Below are 20,561 nucleotides of genomic sequence, written 5' to 3'. Positions count from 1 at the left end.
AAAGAGTTTTATTACTTTGGAATTTCTTTTTTTTGTATTTCTTTTTTCTAGAAAAAAAATTTTTGCAATAGAATTTTATTAACATCTTTCTCAAACAAGGTTTCCATGACAGAAATCTTGACAGCAGAAGCCCTAGTTGTTTTTTTTTTTTTTTAACATGTCCTTTAAAACACTGTGAAGATTTAAAAAAAAAAAACAATCTTTGCAGGCTTATGACTGTGTCAGCACTTTCGGTTTGAAGCCAGTCGGCTTCCCCAGATCAGCTCTGCTGAGCATGCTCAGGGCTTTGCAACACCCGAGCCAGCCCTCTTGGAAGTAGAAATTTAGTTATTTGAAATCAATCAGAAACATCCCTCACAACGAACCTACTTCTCTTATCAATGCATGAATGAAACCTTCTTTTAATAAAAATATTTAATACAAGACACATTTTTCTGTGCATAATAAATTTCTGTTTGAAATCATTCTTAAATTGTGAATCAATCCATCGATGTAAAGGTTTTGTTTATCTGACAGTCGATTACATATAAAATCCACAAATATAGAAATTGGGAAATCCTACTGTGAAATTTCCTGGCAATCATGAGGGTGGTTTTGTCCTTTTGCAGTGGATGGAACTCGGGGATAGAATGGGTCTACAGAGGCGGTATGGCGGTAGTTCTGTTCCGATTCTACCTTTAAAACTGCTGACAGTGAAAAATAAACCCAAGAATTGTATACTTTTAGGCAGTATTAGAGATCCCCTGTACTTTTGTTTCAAAAGGTATTATCCCCAAATACAGCAGAGCAAGTGTTGGGTCAGAGTCCTTAGAAATACCTTGGGTGGTAGCAGGGAGGGGAGTCAGCAAGAAATCTCAACTCGTGCCTCTCAGGGGTAAGGACTGGAAAGTCTCAGTGGCGCTTCCTGCCACTGGTGCAGAAAGAACTTCCCAGGAAGGGCCAGTGGCCTCTCGCCCGTGACAAGGCCACACAAACAGAGCAGTCTTCCTCCTGGGCTGGGTGGAAACGAAAGGCGAAGGAAAGCCTGCTCCTGGCTGCTCGGCGTGCAAGGCACCACGACGACGGGAGGGCGGGTGAGGATCAGAAAATTGTGGTTTCATACTTGGTATTAATTCCCCTCTTGGTTTCTTGTCCCGGCTCTACAATCCATGGCAGATTGGCCAAAGTCTTTTGCTCAGATGGGTCGATCTGCTTTAAAACAGAAAGGCTGACGCCTGTCATACGGCACCTGTGCAGGGGGGCAGGCATGCATCCTGACGCCCTGACGCTGCCCGGACCCAACCCCGTGCCTCGGCAGGACTTCCAGGAGGCTGGTGTATGAGAGTCCTTGTTGGTCTCTGGACACACATTTATTGCATAAGGACTGTGTGCAAGGCACTGGAGGGGGGGACAGCGAAAGAGACACGGCCTTTGTCCTCAAGGGCACACAGATGGGGAGCAGACATAGAAACAGATTTCAATACTGAGAAGTGAGCTATGAGGGGAAGAGAGGGCAGTCGGTGGGCACACACGAAAGCCATCAGCTCCATGTCAGGAAGCCAGGGAGGCTTCCTGGAGGAGGTGGACCAGCTCATGTCACTCCCTGGTTCACAAACCTCCAGTGGTTTCTATCACAGTCAGAATAAAAGTCAAGGTCCTCATGGTGACCTACCATGGCCCTGCCTGTCTTTCTGCTCCAGCCACATGGGCCTCCTGGCCGCTGCCTGGACCGAGTCCACGCCTGGGCCCTGGGGCCTGTTATCTGTTCTGCTGGAATGTCCTCCAGACACCCGCAGGCTCTGCACTGTAGTGTCACTCAGGTTGTGGCTTAAACCTGTTAACCGCATATAAAATAGCACCCCAACGTCTCTGTTCTCCTCATCCGCTCTGTTCTTCATAATATGCATGCCACACACATATTGTATTTATCTGTTCATGCTCCATTACAATGTGTGCTCACAAAGGTGGGATTTGGTCTGCTTTGTTCCCTCTTTTTCCCCAATCTCAGAAAAGCTCCCGGCAGCCCAGTAAATTGCAGGCACACAAGAAAACCGATAGAATGCATATTATTTAAAGAATGAGTGAGATAAGGCCTAAATGAAGAGCTGGACGACAAGCAAGAGTTCACCTGGTGGAGGTGGGGGAGGGGGGAGCAGCAGGTGCAAAGTCCCTGGGGTAACGGGGTGAAGAGGTGGGCAGGGCTGGGTCAGGTGGAGCTTCGACCCAACCTGAGCTGGGCTGGAGTGCCGCCACCCCTGTGCACCCCGAGTCAGACTGGCCTTTCTGGGCTTGGACCTTGAGTACTCAGGAGCCCACACCCCACTGCTGCCCTCCCGTTTGTGTTTCCGTCTGCCCTGGGCCTGCACCTGCTCTGCTCAGGAAGGCCTCTCCTGTTCCTCCTGCACTGTGAGTTTGGAGCTTTCTGCAGATTGGGGGATCCATGCCCACCAGCTACCTTCCAGCGTGATCTGTGTTTCCACGAGGCTCTGGGGAGACTTCACACATCCTTAGGGGTCACGGATTCTCTCGCAACAAAACCACAGGTGCCGAGGGACATGGAATGGGGCCCCCGTTGAGGGGGGACAGGATAGCAAGGTGTCTTAAGAACACCCGTGTGATTCACTGTGCAAGTTCCTACTTCTCAGGGAAGGATTCTAGATGACTATTCTAGGAGCCCTTATGCACCCGACCCTTTGTGCTCTTCTGGAAGGAATCTATGGGGCCAGAGTAACGTCAGCTGGAGGCTCCTGCCGTGGACAGAGGCATCCAGCCTGCACGCGAGCAGGACGACAGGCTGAGAGAGTGTCCCGGAGACATTCTGAAAACTCCTGCACATTTCACTTACATTTCCGTGGGGGGCAGACAGACAAGAAACAAATGCTACACAGAATTAAAAGCAGGTGATACGCTTGAGCGTGACTAGGTGTCTACCTTGGTTTGGGTGGTCAGGAAGAGCCTCTTTGTGTAGCTGAGACCTGATGAAGAGATGGAGTCAGCGGAAATTAGGGGGAAAGTTTTCCAGGTGAAGGCTCAGGTGGGGGTGTCAGAGAGGAATGTGCTGGGAAGTTAGGTTTTGGGGTCCTGGGGGGCAGCGGTGCTGGGATCGGGTCTTTGTCACGGAAGAGCTCCCTCTTGCGCGGGAAGGCCGGGTCTGCTGGGGGGGGGGGGTGCGCCATGGCGGGCGCTGGGAGGAGAGACGTGGAGGGGACGTGGGGCGGCGTGGCTGGGTGTGAGGTTATGTTTTAGGGATCTGCTTACGTTGGAAAAAAGGAGCTGAGGGGAAGGCGGGGGTCAGGGATGGCTTCTAGATCTGGGGCTGGAACAGCATGGGGGAGGGGTGTGTTGCCTGCTGACTGGGAAAGATGGAGCAAGAAGCAGCTCTGAGGGGAAATCCGAGAATTCTGCTCTGGACATGCTAGGTATCCGCTTTCTGTTAAATATCAAAGTGGAAATTGAACATGAGTCTGGATTTCTGGGGGCTGGGGGAGTCTGGATTCTGGGTAGGTGCTGAGGGAGGACCAGGGGCCAGAGTGTGGCGTCGGAAGGAAGGATTTTCAGAGGAGGGGCAGTTGCAGGTGATGATCAGCGATGAGGGGAGTCAATGAATGACTATGCGGGGGACCCCAGAAGTGGGCTGTCAAGGAACAGAGAGGCCAGATGCTAGAGGGGAGGACCCCATGGATGCTGGAGTTGCCATGAATGGTGACAGGAGTCAGGGCCAAAAAGATTGTCAACAAGAAGCCACATGGTCACAAAGAGAGGTGTCTCTCTGTAAACATGAAAAATTCCCACAGCACCCCCCCACCCCGGAAACTGGGGACAGGGGTCAGTGGGAAGGAGGAGAAAGTTACAGATGGAAGGACGTATGGGCACGAGAGCAAAGCTCCTGGGGGATGCCTGCCTGCCCCCCGCCTCAGGGTTTCCAGGATACCAGACAGCAGCTGGAGCCAAGCCCAGAGGAGAGGCTGCTGGGCACCTTCCAGCTCGGGCACTGCTGCTACCAGAGGACGCCCCTTTGAAGTCAGGCGAGTCTGCTCGACCAGGATGTGCAGAGCATGTGGGGGGGGGGGTGGGTGAGGAATTGCTGGTGGAAGGCGGGTGACAGGGAGGGGGGCTGTGCCTTCTGAGCAGACGCCGCTCTGTAGGGAGCCTGGGCTCAGGGGAGCCAGGGAGCAGGGCCAGGTGCCGGCCAGGGTCTGCCCAGGACACTGGCCCTCGGCCTCCGGGGCATGTCTTGATGCCCACCCTGGGCGTGTGTAGCTTCCTCGAGCTGGGTGCCTGGACGGCCTGCACGGAGCCTCTGCCAGCCTCACCGCACGCCAGGCGTTTGCAGGAGGCTCTGTGCCCGGGGGTGGGGAGTAGAAGCTGAAGCCTCAGGGGACACCGCGCCCAGGCTCGCCTGGACCTTCAGGGAAGTTTCACCAAGGACAGAGGCAGCGCCCAGTGTTCTCCAGCGGGTGACCGCGGGTGACAGAAAGTGGGGTTTTCACAGGAGCCCCCAGGTCCAGGCAGATGTTGCCTCAAGGCTGCAGGAACTGGGCTGAGCTGGTGACGGACGCAGGCCCGCGGAGGCCCAGGGCGAGGACAAAAGGGTTCCCCAAAAGCCCCCACACCACGCCAGGGCCCCCCAGAGCAGCCCCCTCGCCCTCCTCTTCAAGGTTTTCAGAGCCACAGCGTCTTTGCTACTTACCACGGACTTGCGAATGCTAACGCGGGGCTTGGGGATGGGTTTGGAGGGTTTGTTTTCGAAGCTTTCCGGCAGCGTGGAGGAATGCCCCCCTTTCCTGGCTTGCAGCGCCAGCTGGTACGCGACTTCAAATGCCTGGCCCAGCGTCAGGATGATCTCGTAGGCTAAGTTCTGCAAGAGAAAGGAGACCACATGGACAACAGGGACACTGCAGGTCGGAGCGAGCCCGGGGGGCCGCGGGCGGGGACCTGGCGAGGACCTGGAGCTGCTCCGCCCGACGTGGCGCTGAGTCAGGGCAAGTCTGCGGGAACAGGGCTCCGCAGGCCCCAAGCTCAGGTCTGCGGGAGGCGTCCTCACGCAGGCAGCGCTTGCCCCGACAGCCACACCAAGGAGTCGGCTCCCCGCTTCTCCCACTGCGAGCTGGGCCCACCCCCACCCCTCTGGAGCCCACTCCTTTCAGAGCCCCCCCCTCCTGGGCGTCTGGGTGGTTCCCCAGGCCTTGGGAGGAGAAGGGTTACTCGGGGCCTGCAGCTGAGCTCCGGGCGCGCCCCAGCGTGGCTGTGAGGCTGATCCCACACGCTCCACGGGAGGTGTTCTGAGAAGTTTGGGGCTTTTTACCTCCAACATCTGTGATTCAGTGAACATCTCTGAAACACAATCAAAATCTAATTTAGGTGGAGGGGAGCGCATTAGTCATGCTGGTGTGGCATCTCGCAGTGGCAGCAGCGAGCGTGCAAACAGAGCCAATTATCCAGCTAGTTCTTGAGGCGTCTGAGCGCCCTGTGGGTCCACTCCATATTTTATCATCAAATCAGCAGCAAGACGCGGGAGGTTCTGGCAGGCTGGCAGGCCAGGCCCGGCAGCCCCCCGAGAGGGGGCCTTTCTCCAGACCTTCAATCCATCCCCTCAAGACGACCTCTCACTTCATTCTCCTCGCTTCTCCTGACACGTAGCTCTGATCTCTGCCTTCTGCCCCAAGCACAGCTCCGCCCTGTCTCCTGTCACTGAGGAAACACGACATTATCTGGTCCCAGAAAGGCGGCAGGATCCCCGCCACACCCCGGAGGACAGGGTGTCTCCAAGAAGCGGACGCCTATCCGTCGGGGAGCTTAACGCCACCCCACTGGCTGAGCGCAGGCAGGGTCAGCCCCGAGTTTTCGTTCTGAGGACTGGCTCTAGAATGTCTGGTCCTGGCTTTTCAAACCCACAGAAGTACATTTTGCTGATTCTCAAGCTGGGTCCTCTCCCTCGTGGCCCGATCTCCCCTGCTGTCCCTCCCCCTGTCTCCCCCAGCCGCAAGCACATGGAGCAGTTCAATTGCCAGGATTCCAGGGAGCTCGGCTGGAGGGCGTTCCCACTCCACGGGGATGGCCTTCAGGGGCCGCAGGGAAGAGCCCAGACTTCAGGTCAATGCCAAGTGCTCACGGTCTTAAACCAAGTGGGGAAAATGCTTCTGAGCTGGAGAGCTGGGTGGACAGAGGCGTTTGTCTCCTCTGAGCTCCCGGTTAGGCAGCCACGGTCCCACAAGACAGACGTGTGCTCGCTGGAGGCGCTGAACCCCGAGCGTCTCCCACAGTGAACACTGAGCCTGTGTTTGCCTCGAGGATGAGTCAGACTAGTAAATTAGTAATGCACGGCAAATGACAGTGGAGGAGGGCTGGCAGACAGCTCTGGCCATCCCTGATCGAGGGGGCTGAGCCCTGTGGCCACCTACACGCGCCACCCCCAGCACTGTCAGCTCTGCCTTCTGGTGCAGGGACCCCTCGGTGGGCAGCCTGGGGCTTCCAACTTCAGTGGTCTCCACCTGGACCCTCAACTCTCGGCCTTGCTCACCGCTACGGTGGAGATGGAGGATGCCTGTCTGTCCCGGACTGGGAGCAGATGTTCCCTGGACCAGGGAAGGTGTCAGCCTCAGGGTCCCATAGCCTGCAGCTTGTCGAGCCGGGTGTCACTTCCTTTATTATTAATTTAGAAAACGTTCCTGGGCCTCCCCTGTGGCACAGCAGGTTGAGCGCAGTGCTGTGAAGCTGTCCGCAGCCTCTGCAGTGCCAGTTCGATTCCTGGCTAGCCAGGGAGATACCCACATGGCACGGCAGACCTCTCCTGTCTCGCCCGCTGCTCCCCTCAGCAGTGTACTTTCGGTCTTTCTGCCTGTTCTGCTCCCTGCTCTGGCTCTGGTGAATTCTCTCACCCTCCCGTGCCTCTGGTTGTACCCCGGTGCTTGTATAAATAAATAAATCTTAAAAAAAAAAAAAAGAAAGAAAACGCTCTTGAAAGTGAGACTCACTGACAGCTCCGGTGCCTTCAAGTGAAAGTCAAAGCTGCTCATTTGAGCAAGTGAGATTTTTCACATGACTATTATGGGAAGCCTGGCGCTTCTGAAAGGCAGGGGTTAGAATGTGGCCCTTCATTTTTAATTAGTTTCTGGTATGAACAAACTTCTCGACTAACATGCTGTGGGACTATGGCTTCTGGCCGAAGACCAGGACTGTGGTCTCCTGGCTTCTGCTTTCCTTTAGCATGAAGAGGTATAGTGAAGGCTTGAACATTACACTTTTGTCTGAGTTACTGATGCTGCATGTCAGGGAGGGCCTATGGCACCGGGACTGTGTCTCCAAGGAGCAGCTTGTTGCTGCTGAGCCGTGTGCACGAGAAGTGCTGTGTTACGACACACCAGGGACCTTGGGGGGGACAGATGCCTGCAGAGGGACCTGAAGACATGCATTCAATAGGGAAGGAGGGTTTGCTTATCCTGCCTCCCCTTAGGAGCGTCCCCACTGTTTAAAGCAGAAGGAGAGTTATCATGACAGTATGAGACCCAACGGGGATGAAGCCAAAAATAATACTGCAATGTCAGAGAGGCTGGGGTGACAAGCCCTTGCTTCCCTTTCGAGTCAGGCTTGTGGCCCCAAGAATGGCTGGCACCCGAGGGGCCGGGGATGCTGCTCAAAAAGCCTGGAAGCCCAACCCGTCTCTGCTTGCAATATATTATTCCTGCAACTGTGGGGAGGTCAGAGCCTGATACTGTGCCTGGGACACTGCAGGCACCAGCAGGTGATGGCAGAACGAATGAACGGACGCACGAACGCATGGTCACACACTAGCTGGAGTACCGACACTATTAGTCACTATAGGTAGCACTGCTACCCTTGAGGGGTTAGGCACTGTGCTAAGCTCTCGGTAGATTTCATTTGAATCTTATCACGATCATCTGCAGTACTACTATATCACCATGCTCGGTTATAGATGAGGACACTGAGGCTCAGAGCGGTTAAGTAACTTGCCCGGCATCACACAGCCAGGAAGCTACAGAGCTATGATAAGAAGCAACTTTTGTGACTTAAAGTCTATGTTCTAAACCACACCCACCCTGGGTTGCTCATCTGTAAGAGGTCACCGCCAATACTTTTCCTCCATGTGCAGACAGGTGCTTCCCCTGTTGGGAGGGCAAGTCTGTTCTACCTTCTTGAATATGGAAGGGTGTTTACTGGCTGCCTGTTAGTAGGAGGTGGCAGAGGGGACACACTGGTGAGGAGTCTTGCTGCTCAGGCTGGGCTCTTGCTCCCAGGGAAACCACTCGAGTCTGAGCACCTGCGATCCACCACTGTGGGCTACAGGGAGGTTGGCTGGTGAGAAGCAGCAGCTGCTGCCATGCTGGCCCAGGGGTCCAGGCTCGAGTGAGGAAGTCACCCCGTGCCTTGAGGCTCCAGGAGACACCACATAGAGAGGACCCAAGGCCCAGACAGATGACTCTGGCCCAGCGGTCCAGCCAGCTGAGTCACCCCAGTGGCAGTCCCAGAGATGGTGGAGCAGAGCAGAGAACTGCCAAGCTCCACCTCAACTCCTGACTCATTTAATAATAAAATAATAGATGATTTTTTATGCCACTATGTTTTGGGGTGATTTGTTAAGCAAAGACAGGTAGCTGGAACAGTGTGTGAGGCTGAAGAGGCTTGGCTGCCCCCACTTGCCCGCAGAAAGGGGAGCCAGCTGGGCATTGGCATCAGCACTGGATGAACAGGGCGCAGCCCATCCTGAAGCCAGGCTGTGGCTGAGGCTGATGCCCGTGACCTCTCCTGGTTACAGCGTCACACTGTGAGCACTGACGTGACCCTTCCCCGTGCCAGCCCAAACCACAGAGCTGGCTGGTACAACCGTTCTCATTTTCAGTTACTACCTCCCTTGGGCCATAAATGCAAACTCATCAGCTTTATTCACTGCCTTAACTCTCTCGAAGCTGTAATCTGGTCCTCCTGCGACCTTGGCTCCTTCTGCCTCTCCTACTTATTGGAAAATACCTTCCTTGACTTTGGCAGTGTGAGTCTCTTCCCTGGGGTCATACTTAGGACAACTGGCCTTGAGTATTTTCTACTTTACTAGACCACCAAAGAAGATGCGAGCCCACAAGCCACAGCCTTGAGTGCACCTGTGTGTGTGTGTGTTCAGAGGGTGGGTGTGGTGGGGTGATGACTGGGAAGCAAGGGCTCTGAGCCTCACTTTGCTTATATTCAAAATGGGAATAACACCTGCAGCACCCACCTTAGTGGATTTGAGAATTTGTGAATCACTCAAAATAATACTTGACCTGATGACAACAATGCTGCTATTTGTTAGTTACTGTCTGCCATGCACCGTGCCTCCCGCTCTAACGGGCCATCTCATTGACTCTTAACCACCACCCTGGTGTTGACGTGCTAGCATTGCTCCCGTTTCGCGTGTGAGATGGTCAGGCCCAGCAAGGTGACCTGACTTGCTCCTAAAGCCAGCACCTGGCTGAGCTGGGATCTGAATCCAAGGGTTTGGATCAGCTGTGCATCACACCTTTGAACTAGACTGAAGAAGATAAAATAAAAGGCTTCTGCAAACTGTTTTTATTAAAAAAGAAACAAACCACAAAACTTAAAAACATTAAAATGCAGAAGGTCCTGCATCCTAATTGATGCATCCTGGCTGGGGCGAGGGCACCCTGAGACCTTGCCATTTGCCTGCCCTGCCAGGATCGGTGGAGGGGCAGCCTCCAGGCAAAGGGTGCCCTTGATGATTTGACATGAATCAACACAGGCATTCTTAACCGGTGGCCTGCCCCTTCCAAGGTGTGGGGGTAGGAAGTAACACATCCTCTTAAAGATGGGGGCGGGGAATCCCAACTCAACAGGGACAGCAGTCCAGGAAATACAAACACCACAATCTTTGGAGCCCTCCCTCTGCTCCTGGATTTTGATCTGTGCATTAAAAACTGCTACACTACAGGACTCCAAGATGCCATCATTGTTTAAGGATAGATCCTAATTATAATCCGGGATGCAAACTTGTTTTTCTTATGCAAACTGGAGCCATGCTCAGGCAAGCTCTTCTTTGCTGTGGGCTCTTTAAGGCAGCAGGACTGCGGGTGAACATCACCATGGATATTTACTGAGCTTCCACGTGTCAGGGGCTGAGTTGCTGGTGCCTGGCCTATAAGGAGTGAGCGTTGCTCCTCATTGCGTGCTGTGGGGGAGGGGAGGCTCATGCAAAGACAAAGGTCCCCCATTGTCCTGCAGCCTAATCACTGAGGCTGTACTCAGCACATTCATCAGTTTGCTGTGAGCAAACTGCATCTGCATTGCTGTGAGAAAAAGTGAGTACTCTTCCCCCTAGGAAAGTTCTGGCCACCCAGGTAATTTGCTAATATTAACTGACACATCACTAGGATTTTTCCATGTTGGAAACTCCTGGTTTGAAAAGCTGCTCGGTTCAAGGGTTCATGGGCACATGTGCAGGAAAATTCATTGCAGTATTTAAAATTGCATTACTAGGGAGTTGATTAAGCATACTCCATAGGTCCAGGCACAGGAACATTAGGCAGCCACTCAAAATGAAAACTGTGTCATTTAAAAAACTGGTTTAAAGACTGTACGTAAAGAAATTTGTCCATATAGAGATGGTATCTATGTGCCTAGAGAACAGGCATATGAATATGTGACTACAGTTACCACTGAGTGTTGAGACAGTGGATTTTTTCCCTCTCTCCTTTATTTGGGCAAAGATGAATAATTTTTATAATTATAAAAATCTTGATAATAGATCCATCTTGATAATAATTAAAAACTAGAGAAAATCTTCTAGTTTCAAATGATCTTATTTACTCTGTAGCCATCTCTTTAGGGTTCTGAGTGTCTCTTCCTTCTTTGGCAGCCAGGGTTGGGTCCTATTTTCCAGGCAAAATGTAGGTCCTGTCTGTAGGATCTAGGCTCAGCTCCAGGGATCCGGGCTGGCCATCCACTTGGCCATGGGTCTTTTTAGGCTCTTCAGCCTCCCCGGACGTGAACTCTGCATCTGCTTACTTGCATTTTAGAATACCCTGCTCTTCCTTCAACCCGGAACCTCAATCCACTACACCAAGTACTGAGCAAAATGTTGAACTTCCTACTGTCCAGTTTCTATCAAGACCAGCTAAAACTGAGGTGTGTGAGCACTAACTTGTGGACACACTCGCTGCCGTGCTGGGCGCTATCGCTGCACCAACTCAGTCCACCTGTGCACTTGAACCCCATTCCGTGTTCTCATAGTGGTGACACAGCAACAGCAGCAATTCCCACATGGCCTTGCTCCTGGTCCCAGGGACCACAGCTAAGCGCCCAAACTGCGTTATTGAGCCCTCAGCACCACCCTGCCAGCAGGAGTTCTCATCTCCATTTTACCGGTGAGAAGTCAGGACCAGGGAGATGGATTAACCTGGTCAAGTTCACACAGGTAGTTAAGAGGCAGAATCAGGATTCAAACCCAGATCTGACTTCAGATGAGCCAGTGTTTTGCACCACTGGCTATCCTGCATTATTGCTTTTTCGAGTCAGCCCGTGTTCCCCTCCACAGCTGAGGGAACTGCTAAGGAGCCAAATGCATTTTGAAGACGCGCTGTGTGAGCACACTGGCAAGCATGTGGTCACACCAGCCCATGGGGACCACGGACTAAAGTTCTTTCAGACCTGTGTTTTATTTTGGAGAGGATGGATGATACTCTACTTACAAAGAAACACGAAGCATGCAATGAATGTATGTCCCTTTTTGCCCTGAACTCCAAGGGGGCGCCAAGTCACATTTCTGGCTCTGCTCTAGCAACTATAGAGAACTCTGTGCTCTTCAGGTTGAGGAAGCTTTCCCTTGGTTGAGTGTCCTATTAGTCTGCACTTGCCCTCATTCAGAGCTGTGTGTCTCTGCATGTTCAGGTTTATCACACCTAGTCCTGTAGGAAGCAGGTATAGTGTCCATTTGTTCAGGTAAACATTTACTTGAGATTAAATTTAACCCATCACTGTCAAAATGGCGGACGAGATACGTCCAACCCAAGCCTCCACTATCTGGTGCAAATGATAAACAAGGAGGTGAGCTGAGATGGGAGAGGATGCCACCAGGGATGAGGGCCCCCTGGCGCAGGCTGGAGGCTGCTGTTCACGGGTGGACCACTCTGACCTGACTCTGTCTAGCAGCTCTTTGCATTAGAAATGAAGGAACAGGGCCTCCCTGGTGGTACAAGGGGTTAAGATGCAACCTACAAAGCTGTCTGCAGCTGCTACAGCACGAGTTCAATCCCCAGCCAGGGAGCTTCCCACATGGCACAGCAGACCTCTCCTGACTCGCCCGCTGCTCCCCTCAGCAGTGTACTTCAGTACATCTACCTGTTCTGCTCTCCACTAGGTCTCTGGTGAATCCTCTCACCACCCTCCCACACCTCTGACCTGTACCCCAGTTCTTCTATGCATAAATAAATCAATCTAAAAAAAAAAAAGAAATGAAGTAACAATGTGTTGGTGCCATAGAGTTAAAAAAACAGACCTGACTAGCCTGGTCTCTGGGGTTGGTGGAGGCACTTCCCAGTGTGGGCAGAAGTCACACTGTTAGGGGGAAAGGATGTCCTGAGCAAACTCCATACAGGCTTTGTGGATGCCACCCCACTCCATCAAGACATTGGGAACTACAAATCCCAGGATCCCCAAAGGGAGGTTGTGAGGACCTAAGGGCGGAGTTATGCAGCCATTTTCTTTGCTTGTGTTTATAACCAGCCACGTGAGTGGGGTCTCGGACACTTGGCTCATGCTCTTGGCCAGGCAGGTTTGGTCTTGGTGGGTCACCTGGGATTCCAGGTCAGGGACCGGGTAGGACACATTTAAAACTTTATCTCCCTCTTTTCTCCCTGAGTTGTACATTTCCTCATTCCCCTTTCCTTGTAAATAAACCTTTTGTTAACCTTTTGTATGTGCCTGCAGTGTAAATCCCTTTTAAGCGCGTGGGTGAGGACTGACAGTCAGGCAACCCATTTTAGAGCGGGGTTGCTCTGTAACATCACCACAAAGAGGGCACCAAAATAGTCACAGAGAAGAGGGCCTGGTCCAGGTGCAGGTGGCCTTTCTGTCCCTTTCCACCCTGACAGCTCCAGGCTTTCTCTGATGGGATGTGCTGTCTTTGACGCAGCCAACTAGAAATGTATGCAGAGCCCGTTGGTGCTATTTTAAGTAGCAACCTGTTACCCAAAGGGCTGGATACCCACCAGCCAGGGCTCAGAGGAGCAAGTGCAAAGGGAATGGTTCACCTCTGAGGATGTTCTTATGCCAATAATCACCCCCAAAAGATATTCTAAAAGGCCATTTTGTCTTTTATAAAAAGGCTTTTGTTTTTGGCACATACCTTCCCTATCACCCACCTTTGCGTGGTGAGTTAAGACTCAGCTTTGAGGGCACACCTCAGGCACCTGCTCTGAATTGCCTTTCCTGGCCCCCAGGCTAAGTCCCACAGCTCCCGACACAGCTCTGTTTATTTATTTATTTATTTATTTTTTAAAGATGTATTTATTTATACAAGAACTGGGGTACAGGCCAGATTGCGGGAGGGTAAGAAGATTCACCGGAAACAGAGCGGGGAACAGAACAGGCAGACTGACGAAATACACTGCTGAGGGGAGCAGTGGGAGAGACAGGAGAGGTCTGCCGCACCCTGTAGGACCCTTGCTGGCTGTCTGGGATCGAGCCAGTGCTACAGAAGCTGTGGGAAACATTGCAGTGCTGCACTCAACCGCCTGGGCCACCAGGGGAGGCCCCACAGCTCTGTTTACTACATGGCGCGCATCTGGTCTTTCTCTTTTTAAGTCCAGCTCTCTCAGCTGACTGAACTCCTTGAGGGCTCTAGTCACATTTGACTTTTATCCTTAGTGCTTAGGTTATGTTAGATGGTCAATGAATATGTGTTGGATGAATTGAAAAAAAAAATGAAAGGACTGATAGATAAAATAAGACGACTTGTACCTTAAAGGTAAGATAAGGGTGAGTATGGATTGCCAGGGCAATTCTTTCCTTCTGCCTTCTCTTCCAGAGGCAGATCTAGATTAATGAATGGAAAACAAAGGCAGGCAATGGCACTGGGGCCCAAAGGACAAAGGAAAATACTTTGATCTAGGTCCTCAAAGGGGTCTCCAGAAAGGAGCCACATTTCTCTTTTGGTGGTATTTTGCTTGTACTTTAGTTTTTTAAGACCTGGGGTAAGCTTCGTCTACAACTTGCTTCACCCACGTCTTGAGGCAAAAATAACTGAGAATATTCTGGGCATATTCACAGAATTCATTGACATCTCTTTAGCTCTACCTATAGTTAGTTCTTTCAAGTACCAGGCAGAAATTAATCTTGATAGATTATATTTAAAGAAATGAATACTGCCCAATTACAGGTCTTCAGAATTTAGAAATAAATATGCAGGTATGCTGCTAAAGATGTCTGCCTGATCCAGCAGGTCAAAATTCAGAGAGCGTCTTTAGGGCTAGTTTCAGCTCGCTAAAAGAATCAGGAACTTAATCTGTTTGCCTAAGTACACTAGGGGTACATGCATATAATTTTGAAAATACAGACATAAGAAAATATTGTCTGTGAAATTCCACTGCTGGATTATAGCCACTGTTCCATTTTGGTGTATTTTCTTTTTAATGTGTTTATATACAAACCTTTTATAGGCTATATGACTATTTATATGAGAATTTACAAAGTAAATCAGAATCAAACTTTATGTGTGGTTTTATAAGTTTTCTTTTTTAGGGCCACATTAAATCACGAATGCTTTCTGCAGGCCATGAAAGTTTTCAAAAGTGGATTTTTAAAGGTAGCAGCACATTCTACCATCATTAGGCAGGCTTGACAGCCTCACCCCAAGTCCATGACTGCACATCAGCTCAACGAAAGACTAAGGCAGGAGGCTGGACCCTGCTTGCTAAGCTCTGGCTGGCTTAAAAAAAAAAAAAAATTCCAGGGCCTCTCCTGGTGGCGCAGTTGTTGAGCGCCGCGCTGTGAAGCTGTCCGCAGCCTCTGCAGTGTGGGTTCGATTGTGGCTGGCAGGCGAGAATCCCACGTGGCGCGGCAGACCTCTCCTGCCACCCCGGCTGCTCCCCTCAGAGCTCCCCTCCTCTGTATTTCGTCAGTCTGCCTGTTCTGTTCTCCGCTCTGTCTCTGGTGAATCCTCTCACCCTCCTGCACATCTGGCCTGTACCCCAGTTCTTGTATGCATGAATAAATAAATCTTAAAAAAAAAATCCTAATCTTTAAAAAAAAAAATTCCAGGTTGTCTATGGGGATCTTGCACTGGCACTCCATGGTCTGTCCTCATGAAACCATGGCTTACAGAGGACCCTGGGAGTAGCTTCTCATACCCACCCGGTGGGGGGCTCTTGCCTACCAGAAGACTGAAAACAGACTCATTTTAATCCCTTCACTTGGCAGGAATTAGGGAAAGGTGTGCAGCAGAGAGATCTGCTGGGTTCCAGCCTCTCCCCACTCCAAAAGCAAAAGTCCCCAGTGGACTCTTGCAAACCCTTCACTAACTCCACTAAGTGCCTCCGAAAAGGGGCCCTTCCCCAGTTCAAACCCTTTTTATTTTAACCCCTGTGGCTGAAAAATCTTTCTCGTGTGAAACAAGTCCATTTCCTTGGCTTAGGAAACAGTTACTATAAACGACTTTTTCTTTGCTTAATGCAGATGCTTACAGAACACCCTGAGCTCTTTCTTCTGAAGTGAATTAATGAGCTGTCAGGCCTCCAACTTACCACATGTGCACACAAACTAAACACTCCGCTTCCAGCCCGAGCACCCCTCCTCCGGGAGACCTGGCCCTGCTGGGTGCTGGAGCTACTCCAAGGCCGCACGGATATGATTTTATTGTGACTCTGTTTAAGTCCCTACTTCTGCTGAACTATGAGGTCCCAGAGAGCAGGAACCTGAGTCGTGGTGGACCCCAATAAGCATATTTTATGCAGATCTGACTTCTTCCCTCAGGTGCAGAAGGCTGCTGCAGCAAACACAGGTCATAAGCCGCAATCCCTCTCACAGGTTCTGACAACAAGAGGGAACACGGCCAACGCCGTGACCACTACCCTCCCTGCTCAGCAGTAGATGGACCGAGGCTGCGTGCTGGAGACCTGTGCGCCCTCATCTCACCCGCACACTATCTGTGGGTGCTGCTATTCTTGTGAACTCTGTTTTACAGAAAAGCAAAATGAAGATGCGTGGCATTCTTGTCCAAAGGATGAAGCCAAGAAATGCTGACCTGGGATTCAAAACCAGGCCGATTTGAAAGGTCACACCCCTAGACATGACATTTGATTTTTTAGCTACTTGGGTGGGGACTAAAATAAATGCAGGTGCGAATGCTGGGAAACAGTCTGTGAAAAGCGTTTCAGCATGCTTACTTTCTGACTTCCCAAAAAGCGGAATCCATGTAAGGCCTGGATAACTCTGATAATCCATTCTCCCCACGCCCCAAAAATAGCACTGGGAGAGTAACTTCCATTCTCTGAATATCCACCCGCCTCTGCCTTTATGGCTTGGCTAATTCTCAACCATTTATGTCAACGGAGAGGAGGTAAGTATAAATGCAACCAGCAATATTATCCTTTTTTTTTGGTGGGAGGTGGGCAGGTACTAGTTTAGAAGGGCTACAGGGCTGGGAGTGCTGCTTTCTAGTCCATCTTGTTCTCAGGAGCAGGATCCTCCACTGAAGGCAACTGATGCATTTCAGCTGCTGCCCTGGCCAAGCCCAGCTTCTCCTGCGCATGCAGGTTGCTGCTTGGGAAGTGGGACCCAGGGGAAGCGTTAAGATCCTCTCTTAAGGACTCCATAAACTTTCACATTTTTTCCTATTGCCTTCCCACCACCCCCTCCGGTTTTTATAGCCAAATAGGTTGTGGGCTCTTTTCAGATGGAATAAAAAGAGAACCAGCCTGAGACCACTGAGTTACATATATGATATTAATTTAGGGCCTCCCTGGTGGCACAGGTGGTTAAGCACAGCACTGTGAAGCTGTGTGCAGCCTCTGCAGCATGAGTTCGAACCCCAGCCAGGGAGCTACCCACATGGCGCAGCAGACCTCTCCTGACTCGCCTGCTGCTCCCCTCAGCAGTGTATTTCAGTCATTCTACCTGTTCTGCTCCCCACTCTGTCTCAGATGAATCCTCTCACCCTCCCACACCTCTGGCCTGTACCCCAGTTCTTGTATGTATAAAATAAATGAAATTAAAAAAATATTAATTTAGTTGTCAGAGGTCAATGAAGATCAACAACAACAGAAGTTCTTTTGCAGGGAGAGTCTCTGCAACACAAGTCAGGACCCTTAAACCACACTGTGACATCAGCTCAGGGTTTGAGACAGGACAAGGTGGGCGAAGGTGGTCCAAAGGTACAGACATCCAGTTATAAGTTAGTAAATCCTGGGGTGTGGTTCATAGCACGGCAACTATAGTTAACAGTATCTCGTATTGCACATCTGAAAGTTTGCTCGGATGGTCAATCTTAACATTCTCAGTACAAGGAAAAGCATTTATAGATCTATGAGGAGATGGATATTAACTAACTTTATTATGGGATCATTTCACCATGCACATATCTATCACATCGTTCTATTATGCACTATTAAAACCGATTAAAAAGTGGGATCTATTAAAACCGATCCCACTTTATATGTCAAAATGTATCTCAATGAAACTAGGAAAAATAAGATAAAAAGCAAAGGACTCAGGAATATCAGTTTCATTAGATGGACAAGAAAACCAGGGCTTATCCACACAGAGAGGTGAAGGTGTAACCCCCAAATTTAGGTAGTTTTGTAAATTACTACTACGAATAAAAAGAAACTCGTAGCAGAGTCACTATCAGAAGCTGATGTGGCAGCAAGGGTGGCCTTGTGTTCCTTCTCTGGGCCTGACCTTACTGGCAGGCACTGATGGTGGAGGCTTATGAAATGGTCACGCTGTCCACTGACCATGCTTTCCTGCCCTTGTCACTTCTGCTTCTCCAGCTTAGAACCTCTCACAGCCCCCATTCAGCCAGGAGAGCGCAGGCAAGAGGAGCTGTCTCCTATGAGCACTGCCCACCAGTATCAAGCTTGCCACTCTCCCTGTTCCTAAGGCCAGGCACCCCACATGCCACTCACTGAAGGTTACAGAATTCGGGAGTTGCAAGTAAGAGAAAAATGAGCATGGTTAAAAATACCGAAGACTGAAACATGTTCTTTCTGAAGAAGTGAGAATTAGCAAGGGTCTAGCAACAGTCATGGCTTTCAATGTTAATTACAAAAAAGAAATACTTCTTTCATGTTTTAGAATGACTGAATGAGATCCTTCCCAGATTTTTAAAATAACTCTGATGCTCCCACAAGGAATGCATTGAGGTCTTCCTGTTTCAATTCTATTACATAGAAATCCAAACTCACGAGTGGATAATAGATAATAGACCAGTTTCCAATGACCCTGGTTATGGGTCTCTTTTACCTATGTAGGTCCCACTGCACCAACCTTCCCCCAAGTTATCACTACCTGGAAGGTGGAGTCTGGGGAGCTTGTTGTGCTACAGAGAGTGAGATGTGTCCTGGGATGAGCAAGTTGAAGATATGAGCAGAAATCACTCCACCATGGCAAGTCTAGAACACAGGATAGGTCTAGCAATCGCTGGCTGGCAGATATTGGCTTTTGGGGTGGGGACATTCTAGTCTTTTTTTTTTTTTTAAAAGATTTATTTATTTTTATGCAATAGCTGGTGTACAGGCCAGAGGTGCGGGAGGGTGAGAGGATTCACCAGAGACAGAGCGGGGAACAGAACAGGCAGGCTGACAAAATACACTGCTGAGGGGAGCAGCGGGCGAGGCAGGAGAGGTCTGCCGCACCATGTGGGAATCTCCCTGGCCAGCCAGGAATCGAACCGGTGCCCAAAGGATGCGGACAGCTTCACAGTGCTGCACTCAACCCGTTGCACCACCAGGGAGGCCCCACTCTAGTCTTTTTATGTTCATCTTCTATCATCCCAAATGGAAAATATGGAGAGGTGCTCTCCCCAAAAGGCTACTGTAGCCAAATGAACTTGGGTTCATTAAACACTGGGCAATGTCCTATTATAATAATGAAGCATGCAGGAGACATGGGCCTTTTCCGGACCCTGGGGTTTCTATATGGAAATGCTCCACATTTCCAATCTACCTCCCTATCATCTGGAGACATTCAAGTATCACCATGTTTTCTTGATGATACAGCTATTCATGAAAAACATTGCATGTTCTCAGGTCTGTAAAGTCAAAGTGGCAATAATTTTGCAATTAAAAATGTTTATGTCCTCATATAGAGCAACTAAGAGACTGAGTGTGCATTTGTCACTCTTTTGTTTCTTTTCTTGCCATTTGGGCAGCCCAGGGGACTGACTCATGTCAAGAGAATTTTAAAGCTTCAAGACAGCACTGAATATTGAACTGTCCTACATAAAAATACAAAATCTATGCCCACAAGGCTTTTTTCAGTGCAAGCAAAGCTGGTTGCATCTCAAAATGGCTCAAAGGCCCAGGTTGAGGCGGGTGGCCTTTGTTACTATTTTGGGGGTTCTATTAACTGCTCACCCAGAGAGGATTAAAATGGCAGATTTGGGGCATAAGATGAAAATCCCCTGGAGTAGATACCAGAATCCAGAATCTAAGCAAAAGTCTTCATGAAATCAAACATCTGGATGAAAAGATCAAGAGGAAACAACTCTCCACACGTTGTCCAGCCATATCAGGCACATAACATGTCAACCATACAATTAAAACGTGGACTGTCCACTCATGCCTCACCTCGGTATTCTGGGATCGCACACACAGAGCTCAAAAGCTCATGAGCACAAATGGCCCCAGGCTGTCCCTTTTAGCTTAAATGTACATAACATGTTGGCTACTCAAGAGAAGGAAATGATATTCCTTCTTTCAAAACCTGCTTAGAGATGCTGCAGTACTCAAGGCTGGAATTCACCCTGAAATGTAGCAGAATATGAACTCTGACATGCAATGAAAACAGCATTTAGAAGCGATATACCCACATAAGGGTATATCTTTCCTGTTTACGATCTTCAAAAAAGGAAAGGGATGAGTCACAGGTAGCATGATACAAACAGTGCTGGGCCCGAGACTTCCCAGCACACCTGAGGAGGGTGTACACTTTGCAGGATGGTGAACCTCAGCCCATGGGTGTTTGCCAGAAGTAAGAAAGACCAACTACTGCTTCAGGCAGTCTTACCTGTGATACAGGAATGTGAGCTGGCCGCCCAAGAGTACTGCCATTTTTGTGTAATTTTTAAAATATGTGTATTTCCAACACATCGAACAGAATTCTCAAATTAAAGTGACATTTCAGAATTCTTTTGGTTACAAATTATTTCACGGTTACAACCATATCTGCTCTGTCAGTTTCAAAGGCAGAATGGCCAATGTTCTATATTAGAGATTTCCTCCACAGATTTGTGTCATCTTGGGGCTATATCTATCTGGAACTCTCCTTATCTCTATATAGATATCCTAAAGGAGTTATCTTAAAGGCATCATTTTAAAAAACTGCTTTCATTGTTCAAGTTCGTAATATAGGGGCTGGTGTTT

The 20,561-nt window shown here is 49.9% G+C and overlaps 1 protein-coding gene across 17 annotated transcripts in view; it reads right to left on the bottom strand.

Annotated features, from left to right (window-relative positions):
- Nucleotides 1-1,080: 1,080 nt before the first annotated feature.
- The window catches only part of ANKS1B (ankyrin repeat and sterile alpha motif domain containing 1B), a gene marked incomplete at both ends in the record, with an annotated part of 793,016 nt that continues 773,535 nt past the window's right edge, over nucleotides 1,081-20,561 (bottom strand). For 8 of the 17 annotated variants that reach the window (XM_084256217.1, XM_084256226.1, XM_084256229.1 and 5 more), the window contains 2 exons: nucleotides 1,081-1,191; nucleotides 4,670-4,837. In XM_084256217.1, coding sequence (XP_084112343.1) covers nucleotides 1,081-1,191; nucleotides 4,670-4,837 — 279 coding nt within the window. Of the gene's footprint in view, nucleotides 1,208-4,669; nucleotides 4,838-20,561 lie in introns of all 17 variants that reach the window. The other 9 variants (XM_084256227.1, XM_084256228.1, XM_084256230.1 and 6 more) reach the window with 2 other exon arrangements.

Source organism: Talpa europaea (genome assembly GCF_964194135.1).
Source record: "Talpa europaea genome assembly, chromosome: 15".
Lineage (NCBI taxonomy): Eukaryota > Metazoa > Chordata > Mammalia > Eulipotyphla > Talpidae > Talpa > Talpa europaea.
This window is presented reverse-complemented; position numbering and strand designations above follow the sequence as displayed.